Source organism: Nematolebias whitei, chromosome 11 (genome assembly GCF_014905685.2).
Source record: "Nematolebias whitei isolate Nwh7 chromosome 11, NemWhi1, whole genome shotgun sequence".
NCBI classification, from domain to species: domain Eukaryota; kingdom Metazoa; phylum Chordata; class Actinopteri; order Cyprinodontiformes; family Rivulidae; genus Nematolebias; species Nematolebias whitei.
In genome coordinates, this window is record NC_056508.1 from 22,422,422 (window position 1) to 22,436,538 (window position 14,117).

At 39.7% G+C, this 14,117-nt stretch overlaps 1 protein-coding gene across 1 annotated transcript in view; it reads left to right on the forward strand.

The window, feature by feature from the left end:
* The window catches only part of LOC119416671 (protein phosphatase 1 regulatory subunit 12B), a 13,689-nt gene extending 1,240 nt beyond the window's left edge, over positions 1 to 12,449 (forward strand). Inside the window, exons 2-7 of the mRNA XM_037683855.1 lie at positions 4,960 to 4,976; positions 5,078 to 5,207; positions 7,034 to 7,138; positions 7,312 to 7,362; positions 7,490 to 7,540; positions 12,315 to 12,449. Of these exons, the coding sequence (XP_037539783.1) occupies positions 4,960 to 4,976; positions 5,078 to 5,207; positions 7,034 to 7,138; positions 7,312 to 7,362; positions 7,490 to 7,540; positions 12,315 to 12,449 (489 nt within the window). The remainder of the gene's footprint in view (positions 1 to 4,959; positions 4,977 to 5,077; positions 5,208 to 7,033; positions 7,139 to 7,311; positions 7,363 to 7,489; positions 7,541 to 12,314) is intronic.
* The last annotated feature ends 1,668 nt before the right edge of the window (positions 12,450 to 14,117 follow it).

Here is a 14,117-nt window from a genome sequence, read left to right on the forward strand (position 1 = left end):
AGCGCCAGTTCACAACAAAGTTGTCTCAGGGCACTTTACAGAAACATTCACATACAAAGAAAAGCCAATTAATAAAGTTCTCTATCTAAGGAAACAAGCAGACTGCTGCTGATTCTTCAGTTTGTCACAGTCTCCCATCCTGAGCAAGCACAAAGGCAACAGTGGAAAGGAAAAACTTCCTTTTAACAGGAAGAACCCTCCAGCAGAACCATGCTCAGGACGAGCAGCCATCTGCTTCGACCGGCTGGGTTTGAGAGGAACAGGAAGGAGGATCAAACGAACACAGAAACAGGCAGAAAAAGAAAAGAAACAATTTGCAGATGTGTTCAGTAACCCTGACATCTCTGCAAACATCTGGTAATGATGAATGCCTCCGGTGAACACATTGTGATTCTCTGGTTCTCCGTTGGAGTTGGCTCCCTGCTGTTTTAAGAAGTGTCACCCGTGACACTGCTGTACCTGTAGTGAAACCCAGTTGCTGTTTGTCCACGAGGTCACCGGGTTTAAATAGGCAGAGTTTAGCTGGGAGAGAAAAGGCAGAGGCACTTGCTACAAAGTTTTGATTAAATTATTGCCTTGTTTGGTGAAACTCTGTGTTCCAGCTCTGAGAGACTGGAACACAAACCAGAATTCATTAATTTATTAATTTATTTATTGCAGCTTCTGCCCCAAATCCCAACAACATCTGAACAAATGCCTTCATTTTGATCAGTATACTAAAGTGAAGTGAAAATGCTGCCAGTGGCTCATAAGGGTCACCATGGCAACCACACACCTGTGCCTCTCACTCCCTGAGAGCACCCTTAAGAGGCAGAAATAAAAAGACAAAATCATAAACTTAAATGAAAACGCGCTGTGTAAAAGCTTTGACATCACTCACATAAAACTCTTTCTACAGTGTTTTATGTGAAAAAGATAAAAAGTCAAAATGAAACGTTAACTATCAGTATTGTACAGAAAAATTATGAGCTCAAAAATAAATTCAATTTTAAAGTTTGGAGCGCACTTTGCACCCTTCTGAGGGGATTTTGGTGAAGACTGAAATTTTAAAAGTCACACAGCATGAAAAACAACAAAAAAAAAAAAAAAAAACATTTTTATGTATAATTTTGTAAATGTACTAAAACGCTCAGTGAATCCGAAGAGTTTGGAAAAATAAAAAAATAAAATTAGGAGGCTCAAAAGTTTCAGTCCATTGATCTTTCTGTGGAAACATTAAAAAAAATTCATGAAGCTTGAACTGTAATTGTAAAACACTGTTAAAGATTTCAACCAGTGTGACAAGACTGTCAACAAGGAGGAGGACCGGCAATGGAGGAGGGGGCGTGCCAAAGAGACCATCTTATCACAAGCAGAACTGGTTTGTTCCACTTTAGAGTAAGCTGTTGGGGGAAGAATCAATTTTTTTGTGTGTTTCCTTGACTGATGAAGCCTTCTGGACCGAAGGCGAAACATAGATCAGCACAAAAAAAGAAACCGTCAAGATGACCAGACTGAAAAATGTTGGACTGTTAAAGATGTTAAAACACCAGCTCAGTCATGTAAAATCCAAACTTCTGTGACCCGTTTAAACCTTTGACCGACAAAGCTCTCAACAACCTAGCTCCATCTTATATTCGAGATCTAATTGTTCCATATTTTCCTAACAGAGCACTTCACTCTCAGACTGCAGGTTTACTTGTGGTTCCTAGAGTTTCCAAATGCAGAATGGGAGGAAGATCTTCCAGTTATCAGGCTCCTCTCTTGTGGAACCAACTTTCAGTTTCTGTCCAAGAGGCTGACACATTGTCCAGTTTGAAGACTGGACTTAAGACTTTCCTTTTTGATAAATCCTATAGTTAGGTTTGGCTTGTTATGCTGCCTTAAGCTTAGACTACTGGAGGACAAATTGACCTAATTTCCTTAAATTCATTGTTAAAAGTGAATAGTTTTCATTTGATATTATTTCTATCTTAGCGTGATTCTCGACCTGCCATTGTGTATCTGTTCCTCCTTCCTGTTCCTCTCAAGGTCATAGCAGATGGCCGCTTGTCCTGAGCCTGGTTCTGTTAAAGGTTTCTTCTTCATGAGGGAGTTTTTCCTTTCCACTGTCGCCTTCATGCTTGCTCCAGATGAGAGTTCTGTAATGGAGTTAAATCCAAAGCAGTCTGCTCCTCAGATAAATAATGTTAAATTATTATTTTTATATATATGAATTTTTCTGTTCAGTGCCCTGAGACGATTTCTGTTGTGACTTGGCGACTGACGCTATATAAAAAAACCTGAATTGACTTGAATAGAAGTTTGTCTAAGTTTTGTGATATACTGTTACCAAAAGTGGTAAGCATCCTATTCTTGACCAAACTGCATGTTTTGGGGATTCGTTTGACTTTTTTTTCATAAAGCTGCTAATCATAAAACAAGCTAAAATTGTGAACATTTTGATGCCTGTTCATTGTTCCCTTTGGGAAACAGGAATGCTTTAACATCCATGGCTATGCTCCACATTTGACAGACTTTTACAACCAAAAACTTTTACTAGAAAGATTATCCTTCTTAAGTCAAATATGTTCACCATATTTTAGTTGGAAATGTGTTGCTTCAAACGTTTTGAGTATTTTTTTAAAATTAATATGTAAAATTTAGCTTAAAATAATAACACATACTAAATATACTGGTAAATAAGTGTTTTAATGCCTTTATGGTTTCTTTTCTTTGAGTTTAAATGCATATCTGTTGTGAACAGTTCAACCAACGAAGTGTTTTGCTTGAAAATGTCAGCTCACATTAGATCTGTGACTTTCCTTTTTATTTTAAAAAAGAGGATGATCTCAGCTGCTTGTTAGTTGGAGTTACCTTAAAGAGTTAATGACTGATGTGAGCAAAGGTGAAAAGAAACGTCTTTTATGGTTCTGTATGAAGTGATATTTCTCCTGGTGGGAGGGAACAACTCAGATTTTCCACTTGCAGTTGGAGCAAGTGATGCTGTGATGGACAGAGAGGAAGGAGGTGACATTTTGTAATGTTAAATAAATTCAATTTGATGGTGTTATTTACTATAGGAGCTCATGGGGATGATCAGTGTGTGTGTGTGTGATGTCAAACCTGGCAGTTGTGATTAATTCTTCACCCGATCCGATGAGTTGATCATTTTCTCCACCATCTGCTCTGATAGTTTGCAGCGATGCCCGTCCCCTCTAACTTCTAACAATTGTAGTTACCCTGTACATTATCTTGTTCATGACTCCAATCTTTCCTTGTTCTCTACCTTTAAGTACCAGGATTGTGCACGGTAAATCTTTGGCTGTATGTGTTACATCCATCTTTTTATTTATTTTTTAATCTGATTACATATCTACAAATTCCTTTCCTACTCTTCGTTCAGTCTTGCTGTTCCTAAGATGAAACAGATGTTAGATCCACTGTTTTGATATATACATTTTTTATTTTTTTTATTTTTATGGAAACGCTCTTCCTTTCACTATTATAGGTAGAAATAAATATAAATAAACAGGTAAACATGTGCTATTCGCTTTTTCACCTAAATTGTAAGGCAAGCTTGAATTATTTTAGTTTCTTGTGATATATCATGTCTTCTTTTAAGTTTGTCTACTGCTGTCATCATTCTTTGTTTAAAACAGGTCTCTCTTGTAGATGAGTCCTCGAGGTTCAACGAGACTAGCCTGTAAAATAAAGGTTGAATGAAAAAACAAGGCTACAGAACCAGAGCAAGTTACACCAGAAGAAGAATTTCAGTTCTGCATACACTTTGTGTTTTAAGTTAGTAACTCATTTTACATTAAAACTACTTTATTGAACCCCCTCAGGGTCTGCTCAAAATGTCATTGGAATGCCTTTTTTTTAATTGAGTAAACCAAATCAAGAATTCTTCAGTGTGAACCACACAGGTCGTGGCTCATGTCGCTACAAGCAGACTTTGTGATCTTTTATTCATGCAAGCAAAGATTCAGTCATCCCTGCAGGTTGTGGCATGAATGCCAAGTGTGATCGAGGATCTCCCTGTTGTTGCACAGCAACCCGAAAGACTGGCAGAGCTCTTCTTGGCTCCCTCGTTGACTCTGCTTCCTCAGAGGTCTGTATTTTCCTGGATAGCTCTGCAGAAGCACATGACCACATAAGGAGAGGCAGCTCACTTACGTAAACACTCGCTGCAGAATAGCTCCTGTCTCCGGGGTAGGAATAGCTTCGGACTGTACATGAAATCTAACAAAATCTGAGCACAGAAACCAAAACCTTGTACCATCTGGTTCTCATCTCCAGCACCTGATAGCACCACACAAGAGGTTTAGTTGAGGAGCATTTCCAAACACAATCATTGAAAAGCTTTTTTTTTTTTTCCCCAAGCAGGAGGGCGATTCTAAATCTTTCAATTTACCAGAAGCCGTACCAGATTTATGCTCATCTCTTTGGTATTACTGCTTCCAGCAGAGACCTGAGGAGAGCGTTTGGGGCTGCTGCTGTAACACAGCACACAGCCTCCCTGATGACACAAATACAGAATGTGATCCGAACAGGAAACCTGGCCGTCATGACTCGCATCATAAAACCCGCCAGGACACTTTGATATAAATCTGTTGTCTGAGGTGGGACAGCCGCCCGTCATAACTGACTTCTGAGGTCATGATGCCATCTATGTGCTGCAGCCATTTACAAGGCAGCCGTCTATTCTAAAAGCTTCAGCTCTGTGAACTCAATTAAAGCAGTAGTATAACTCGTTTCTGTAAACCCTCCTGGCTTCAGCTACCACAGACCCCTGAACATGTTGTAATAATTCAGCCAGAAACTTTGGTAATGTTCTCTTTGTCTCAGAATGGAAGCAATTTTTCTGCTAAGCCTCTATTTGGTCTAATCAAACAAACAAATCTGGATGCAATCACCCCCAAAGAGTTTACACTGTGTTGTTCTCATGCTGCAATGCTAAATGATCAAACTTACATGGACCCCTATTTTTGTTTTCAGCATGAAAGATTGTCAAGGTAAGATCAAGTTTTTTTTTACTCCTAGATTACAGAACTTTGGAAAGAAAAATGTTTTAAAAGCTTCACTGTGTGGTGAATATAAACTGTGTTGTGTTCAGGTATGACTCCACTGGAGAAAGTGCCACAGAGAAGGCACTGGGCCGCACAAGCTCCTACACACGGAGAGAGACTAGGTTGGCTGCTCTGAACAGACAGGACCAAGAATCCACTGCCAAAGACTACAAGAAGGTAAAAACTCACTAATTTGGTTTAAACAAGTTAGTTCCTCTTGACTGATTCAAGGTTAGTGACAGCTAGTGGAATTTCCACCGTGGGGAGGTGGTTTAAAACTCCAAAATAGACATATACCAAAATATATATGTTCAAGACATTCAACACACACACACGCATCACAGACTCATCAGTTTGCTCACTCATGCTCACGTCTGTGCACTTTATTAACTCATTCCTTATCTGTGTAAACACAGTAAATAAGGCACATTAATGATGACTGCCGTTAGAATTTTCCACGTTACTGGAGGTAGTGGTCCACATTTCTTTCCTTTCTACACAGGACCCCAGCCGGCATCAACAAACCCAGCACCGAATGCAGCGGGTCTCCCATCTGCCTGATCAAAATTAATGCTATGCCTCTTTTAATGTGCTACTGTCTGACAGCTAAATAATTTTCATACATAGCCTGGTTGTAAGTGTCACTGCACGATCTGTTCTGGGACAATAAATAAATAAATGCATAGATAAATACATAAATCTGTACTGGGATGGCGGGACCGGAAACACGATCCGTACAGTGCGCATGTACTCAGGGCGCTGGAGTGGTGCGCCCAGAATCTTCCTATCTCTTGCAAGAAAGAGGAGCTAACTGTGCATGTACAACTTTTAACAAGAGTCTATGGGCTAAGATTCTTGCTCCCCCAGGGAGGAAATATGTCACCAATCAGAGACAACGTTTTTGAAAGAAACAACTTAACTCATCATTAAGTATAACATTTTTATCCTACACAACTAAAAATATATATACACATGTATATTTTGAAATATTTTAATTTTATTTTTTAATTTTTTTTAAGTCTTCAATGTATGGTGAGTGGCGTGACTGGTGGGGCGGTGCCCTTGCGCCCACTATTGAGCAGCCACCACTGAAGGTTACAGCACTGAATACAGTCTGGCTTGATAGAGTACCTTTAAAAAGTATTCATATTTCTCACATTTTTTCATCTACAACTGCAAACTTACAAACTACAAAAGTATTTTACTAGGATTATATCTTATTGACCAACACAAGTAATGCATATTTGTGTAGTAAACAAAATAATATACATGATTTTTAATTATTTTTACAAATTAAAACCTGAAAAGTGTGGTGTGCATTTGTATTTAGCCTCCCTTGGTCAACACCTTGTTTTAGGGTTTGTCTCTGACAGCTTTTGCACATCTCAAATTTAGCTCATTCTTCTTTGCAGAACAGTAAGTTCAGTCAGTATGAATGAAGAGCAACTGTGAAAAACAATTTTAAAGTCTTGCCACTGATTTCCAATCGGATATAGGTTTGAACTCTGACTGGGCCTTTCTGACGCATGAACATGCTCTGAATTAAAACTTGTTACTAGCTCTGGCTGACATTTCAAATTGTTGTCCTGCTTGAAGGTGAACATCCTTCTGCCCCAGTCTCAAGTCTATTAGAGCCTCTGACAGATTTTCTTCCAGGATTTCCCTGTATTTAGCTCCATCCCTCTTCCCATCAACTGTACCAGCATCACTGCCTCTGCTGAAAAAAGTATCCATTCCCCACAGCAAGATGCTGCCACCACCATGTTTCACTGTAGGGGTGGAGTACTGTATTACAAATGCAACATATATGGTATTCAAACTCATTATGCTGATTACCAAATACAGTATATCTTTCTGTTTGTCAACATGAATGTGCTTTCTACAGTCACTGAAAAGGAATAAAAAATATCTGCTAGATTTTCTTATGGCCTGTCAGACTCATTTAATTTGTATGTATATATGTAAGAAAAGTTTGAATTGCTCACCTTCCTGTCACTTCTTAGAAATATGCAGAAGCTTTGCACGAGAACGAGAGACTCAAGTCCAGACTACAGGACAGCAAACAAGAATTAGTCAAGATTCGTTCCCAACTGGAGAAAGTCACACAGGTACCAAATTTTCACACAGCATAAGATTCCAGGGTGACAGCAGCTGAAACAGAAACAAAAATACTCACTGGTTGTCACTTATTTTAATGTGCTGAGATAAACATATGATGCTTCATCGTTTTAAACAAAATGCTGTACAGATTCTCCACTAACATCACTGCTCTAACTTTCAGAGGCAGGACCGGATGTCAGAGAGGTCGGCAATTCTTGAATCAGAGAAAAGGGTTAGTATCTTTTTGTTTGTTTGTTTGTTTGTTTGTTTTATTCAAGCTTATTTTGTCTGCTTTATTAAGTGTGAGGCATCCAAATATTGTTGCCTTCCGTTTGCCTTATTTCTTGTTATATTTTCAGGAGAAACAAGTTCTTGAAAAAAAAGTGTCAGACATGGAGGAGGAAATAAAGGTCAGTCCCAACAGTTTATATATACTAATGCACAAGTTGTGCTTCATTTATTTTATGGATGTAAACTCAAACAACCCTTGAAGTTCCACACCTGTATTAAAGCTGCCCCTCTCCCACTCATGCTAAAGTGTTTCCCAGAGCAGAGCAGAGCACACGTACTTCTCATCACAGGTCTGTGGTCAGCCAGGCGGCTTTAGAGTCAAGGGGAGTGAAGGGTAATACAGGCTCATTACCCACAGTGTGTTTCTGCCAGCCTAAAGGAGGAGTCTGCTCTGTTGCTCTCCTGCTCCACTTCTCCCAGTGTTGGGGCGAACACTGTGACCCAGTTCCAGCTGAAAACCAGAATCCATCCAAAAGTTTAACAAAAACAAAAAAAAAACTGCTTTTTTGGGAGGCATTCCTGCACTGCTCTGCTTCACAAAGAAACCCAGGCACAGACGTTGTCAGGCTTTAAAATATAAACTTACACAGCCCAAATACAGTTGGAATGTGGTGTAAAAACTAAATAACAGAATGCAATGATTTGCAAATATCATAAACCCATGTTTTATACACAGTTGAGCAAACATGGTTTTTTTTATTTATTTTATAGGAAAAAATGTGTCATTTTGAACTGAATGGCAGCACGACATTTAAAAAATACAAACAAATGGGGCTATTTTTACTATGTGAGCATCCTCTCTTCTTTTAACAACAAGCTTGTAAATTAGGAACTGAGGAAACTAATTGCTGGAAGTCTTGGAGCAACATGTTGTCCCGTTTTTGTCTTGTGTACGAGTCTATTTGTTCAACAGTCCTGAGTCTTTGTTGGATTTTTCCAACCTCTGCCTATCTTTACATCTAAAAGATTCAAACTATAAATTGCTCTTTTTAAATAGTAAATGGACTGTACTTATATAGGGCCTTTCTCTCTTATTAAGATTCTCAAAGCACTTTACACTACAATCTGTGTCCTCATTTACCCATTCATACAGCACTCTACTAGATCTATACAAAGACTAATCGGTGCTTTATCACATACACTGATGGAACACACATTGGAGGCAATGAGGGGTTCAGTGTCTTGACCAGGGACATTCCGGCATATGACTGCTGGTGGAATCGAACCCCCAACTCTCCTACTGGAGGACGACTGCTCTAATCACTCAGCCACAGCCGCCCATATACTGGTTATTTTTATACCCAGTCCTCTTACTGACTTGTTGCTGATAAACCAAATTACTTCAAAAAGCTCCTCCAGCTGTTTCTTAATTGTATCACTTTCTCTTTACAGCCTTTTGTTGCCCCTGTCACAATTTTATTTAAGACCTGTTTTTGCTAATAAATTTAAAGTTACTGTACATTTTGTTAGACATTGTGTTTTCTTAAATAGTTAATATTGTGAAAAATGTAGGGGTTTATGAAACTTGCAAATCATTGTGTTCTGTTTTTGTTTATGTTTTGCACCAAATCCCAATTTATTTATTTTAGGTTGGGGGGTGGGGGTGTGGGGGGGGGTAGATGACACACAAAGATGAGAACTTAACATTTTTGAGCAACAAGAAATGCACTCAAAGCTGTGAAAAAGTACTCAAGGTAAAGGATAAATTGTCTGCAAGGATGTTTGACCTCGGTGTTGTCATGGTTCCCTCAGCAGGACGCCCCGCTGCGGTTCCGCTGTGGGTACCAGCCCTGAACACAAGCTGTTTCAGGGAATCCGGGGGAGGGGTGGGGGACGGTGAGTTGCTTGCTGTGATGCAGAAGATTGACTGACATCTGCTTGCCACCTCATGTTGTTCTGCTCTGCCAAAGACTGGAGCACGTTTGTTTACACCCGTGGGCTTATTTGATCCTGTCAAACATAAGAATACCTTTCTGTGTGAACGCTCTACAGCTGTTGTCTTCTGCTCTGAGGCACCTCAGACTTCTTCTGTCACATCACTCACACAGAGTAAACTCCCAAACACACGGGGGCGCTGTTCAGTCAACAACAGCCCCAAAAATGACCTGAAGTCCATGTTTTTTAAACACAGAAGTACTATTTTCTGCAGACAAATGCAGTAACAGCTGGCATGTTATTAATCATGTTGATGTTATGAGTACGTGGGTGAAAATGGGAACAATCAGAATCCTGATGCTGTTACTCTTCTTGTCTGTAGACACTCACCTGCACATCTGTATTCTCTGATTGCTGTTGTTCCATATTTTTCACATAAGGGATGCACTTTGGGGTAGGCATGTCTCTTTCTCTCTCTCTGAAATCTTCTGGCTCTCTTTTTTAATAGGAACTATAATCAGTAGCACTGGTCATTGTTTATTTTATTTTTATTTTATTTTTTTAAATAAGATTGTCGCTGCTTGACCACAGCGTTCGAAACCGGCTGGTTATTCACAGGTGGAGAGAGGACTTGCGCCGATACGAATAATGGCAGAAAATAATAAAGTTTTAACATTTAATTTCTATTAAGGCAGATAAAAGGTACAAGTTATTAGCAATGAGACTTCGTCCCGACCCGCCGCGACCCGGAAACTAAGTGCCAAGCTCTCCGAGAAAATCGACTTTCTTCGACTCTAGACTCCGCTCTTCACCACGGGCGGAGTGCAACTTGATTGCATGAAATATGTGTGGACTAGTGCCGGTCATAACTGGTTTAAACTGATGATAATGTTTGTGTCTGAAATATGCAAATAAGCAGCAAACAATTGCTTCTGGGACTGATCATCTCTGAGCAGATGAAAAATCTTGGTCCAGTCAGAAACAGGCCCTACGCTTGACTCTGGTTGGACTAAGTAAGGTTCTCGTTTGAGTTCAATGATGTAACAAGATAAAAACTTCCACAATTGTAGCAGAAATTCTCCTTTGACACCCTCTACATTCATCAAACACACCCAAGAACCAACAACAGAACATAATAAAAACTACATTATCACCATTAGTTACCACCATTAAGATATGTCTATTTAGCTTTGTTTAACAATATTGCAGATGGTACAAAGATTTACAAGATGTACAAAGGTAACACCTGCTTGATGGAAACATCTGGAAGCAGCTGTGTTGTGGATGTGAGGGGCCCTCAGTGATCAGGGTGGCTTTCTTGGTCACTGAGCGGCTGTAGATGTCTGATGGGAGCTCTGACATGAGCCAGTTATTGCACTTGACTGTTTAATTATTCTGTGTGATTTAGCTTTTTGTTTTACATTGATGAGGTTGAACCAGGATGAAATATTAAAAGTTAAAATGGACTCAAACTGTGAATTGTAAATCAAGGTCAGAGTGCTCCTGCTGACATGAAAGGTCTTTAGTTACCACATCAGGTAACGATGCTGTTGGACCTTCTTATAAGATGGCATGGATCTATTTTTGCTTTGAAAACTATGACAAACTAGACTTGTTGTTATCCTGATGCATGCTCAATAATCCAGGTAGAAAAATCCAAAAAAAGTTCAATCTGGTCCTCTGGACATTCAAAAAAACAAAAACAAAACAAAGCAAAAAAAAATCTAGAAACGTTTCGTCTCTCATCCAAGAGACTTCCTCAGTCTGAGGTGCTGTTTTCAGTTCAGTCTCTTAAATAGCACCTTCTCAGGGTGGATCAACCAGTTTGCTGCTGACAACCAAAACCAGCTGATCACATGCTCAAGAAGGACCATCAGCCTAACAATGGGTCATTAGCACACTGATGGCTGTTTACTACTCACGGAGGGCTGAGTGTTGTTGTAGACTTGTTGTTTTACTTTAAATCTTTTTGTCATTCTCTTGAACTTGGTGAGAACTGCTCTCCTGAAAAATCGACAGGAAGTGAGAGTATTGTCATAAATTATTCAGTATCAAAAATATCCATGTTTAAACACTGGCCATTATGCATTCTTGCCTCACTCTGACTTTTCCTTCACTGATGCCAAAAGCATCTTTCCAGAGATTGCTCCGTTTTGTTCTGAAGCCAAAGCAACATTATATGCTGGAGCCGCTCCGAGCTCAAAACTCAGGCTGCTTCAGGTTCCTTTCATGACCGTGTTTGGTGCTGCACTTCTTATTTACACAACATCTTTGTTCACATTCACAGCCATGTTTCTGGGTGGCCAGAAACATGACAAGCGCTCCGGTCTGAGCTTGTGAGGTTCTGTCTTTGGACCAGATCAGATAGAAACCTTGTTTTGAACAGTGCTTTTTATGAGGAGCAAAGTCTGGGCTATAAAAGGCAAAGTGACACTTCTGAGGTCAAAGGTTGTTCTAGTGCGTATTAGGAGCAATGCTGGGCTGTGTATGTGTGAGGGAGTGTGTGTGTGTGTGTGGGGGGGGGGGGGGGGGGGGGGGGTTTGAGTGGTTTTCCTTTAGGAATAGCGACAAACCACTGACATTTCTAAAACACATTGAGGTTTACCTCAAAAAGTCAAGCCAAGAAAAAAAAGAGCGATGATTTATTTCTCTGACTGCTACTTTTACTCAGCTGGTTCTTGTTTAAATCTTAAATGAAGCTTTACATTGTCTAAATATTTAATAATACGGACTTACTCTTTATTATAGAAACATGTTAAACAGTAAAGTCCAGGTTTAAAGATTCCAAATTGCTTGCTTGTTGCTTTTTCCCAAACTGTCCCTGTTTTGTAAATCTTTGTTTATGTGAGCTATTCTGATGATGCAGCTGTGTTTATCTCATTTCCTGTCTGGGCATGCCCGTTTGAGTGGATAAGGAAACAGCCTCTATATAAGTTTCTCTTTTTGGAAGTGGTCCGCCTCCCTGCCTGCGTTCCTCTGTCTGCCTCCCTTTCTGTATCTCTCTCCCCCTGTATGCAGGTTTTCCCAGCCCTCGCTCAGGTCCAGGCCTTGCGGAGGGTGAACGAGTGTCTCCTGGCTGAGAACAGAGCCATGCTGCGCGTCCTGGCCCGCCTCTCTGAGACGGCCTCCATGCCAGAAACAGAAGACCTTTGATCCTCCAGATCATCTGCCCTAATTTCCTCCTTGCTCTCCTTTTCCTCAACCACAAACCTCCATCACTCTTCTTTCCTTCTGTTGCTTTTACAGTATCTTCCCTTTCCTTCTGCTGTCGTCCTCTCAGGCAGGTCCCGCCTCTTGAATGCTCACTTGCCTCACACTACTGTGCATCCTGCAGTTGCTTATTCCACCCCATCTCCACCGTCCTCAAAAGTTTTCATAGAACCTTCTAGAGTACTAATATTCAGTCTGCGTTTAATCCAACATGACTGCAGCTTTCACATTTCCCTTTATTGCTATCTGGAAAAAGCTGCAGGTCTCAACATTATAAAATATTTACAACCCTTTTAAAGAATTTACTGATATTTACAACACAAAAGTATATGTACGTTCTGCATATAAAGTGGAACTAATGCAATGTGTTCCAAGAAAAGAACGTTCCAGGATAGGTCCCCAGTTTACCAGAGCATGAGGCTAACTAGTTAATTAGCCTGCTTTTCAGTCTCTGCACCAAGTCTGCAGTTAGCTTTTAATTAGACTGATGCGCATGCTAACTCATAGCTTTTTGCAAATGTTCATTTCAAAGAAGTCCTACATAAGAAATAGGTAGCTAGCCAGTTTGCCTGTATGAAGACTGTGCATATTATCAGAAATGGAAGTATTTTCAATATTTTTTTAAAGGGGGAAAAGTTCAGGGTACTTATTCGCCATCATATAGTTGATGGACAGCTCATAGCAACAGGTGGAGAAAGGTGAGCAATAATCTGCACAATAATCTGCACAATAATCTGCGCTGCAACCAGAGAAAACCTCTCTCTGTCTCGGGCATCTCATTATAAAGCATTTAACATTGTTTAAAAATTAAAGTTTGACAATAAATTTTTTCACCTTTTAGCCTCTATATGTCATAAACTTCATTTGATATTTCAATATTTGTAAAAATAAAAAAGATGTTTTTAGGTTCTGGTTGGCAGATTTTGTTACTGATGGATGTTGTAAAGAACTGAGCCTACTTTGTATTTTTTTGTGTGTGTTTCAGTCTCATTGATAATCTGCACTAATCAGTCACCTCTTCATGTACAGTCTGTAGATAAAATGCTGGAATCAATATTTTCCCCTTGCAAAGCTTCCCTTGAAAAATCCATTTTTTTAACTGTATTTCCAACATACAGGGACAGATACACTGAAATGACAAAGTGATCACAGTGTGGAGAGTGACAAGAAAATAAAACAGGGTTCAAATGGGGTCTATATTGATGGTTGTTGTTTCCACTTGTTAACTTATTGCTATAAAGTGAACTAACCCTAGCAGAGATTGTTTTTTGTCTCCAACTGAGGGGAAGATACTTAAATAGAGAGGGTGGGTATTTTCAGCCATTGCTGCCCATGACCTAGATTTGGAAATGTGATCTTTGTTTAATTCTGTTGACTTCTTTCCACATCACTTTGTCACATTGCAGAGCATAAAGTCATTGTCACTCCTCACTGCATGGACAACTAATGTAAAGCATGTCATCACCGCTCCATCGTTACTGAAATTAATTTGTAGCAGTGACAATTGCAGTGGATGGTTTGGCAATCTATGCACTGCACCCAGAGACTAATTTCACAAAGTGCGCTGAGTAAAGATAAACTTCTAATCTTACTTCTTTCTCCCACCTTTTC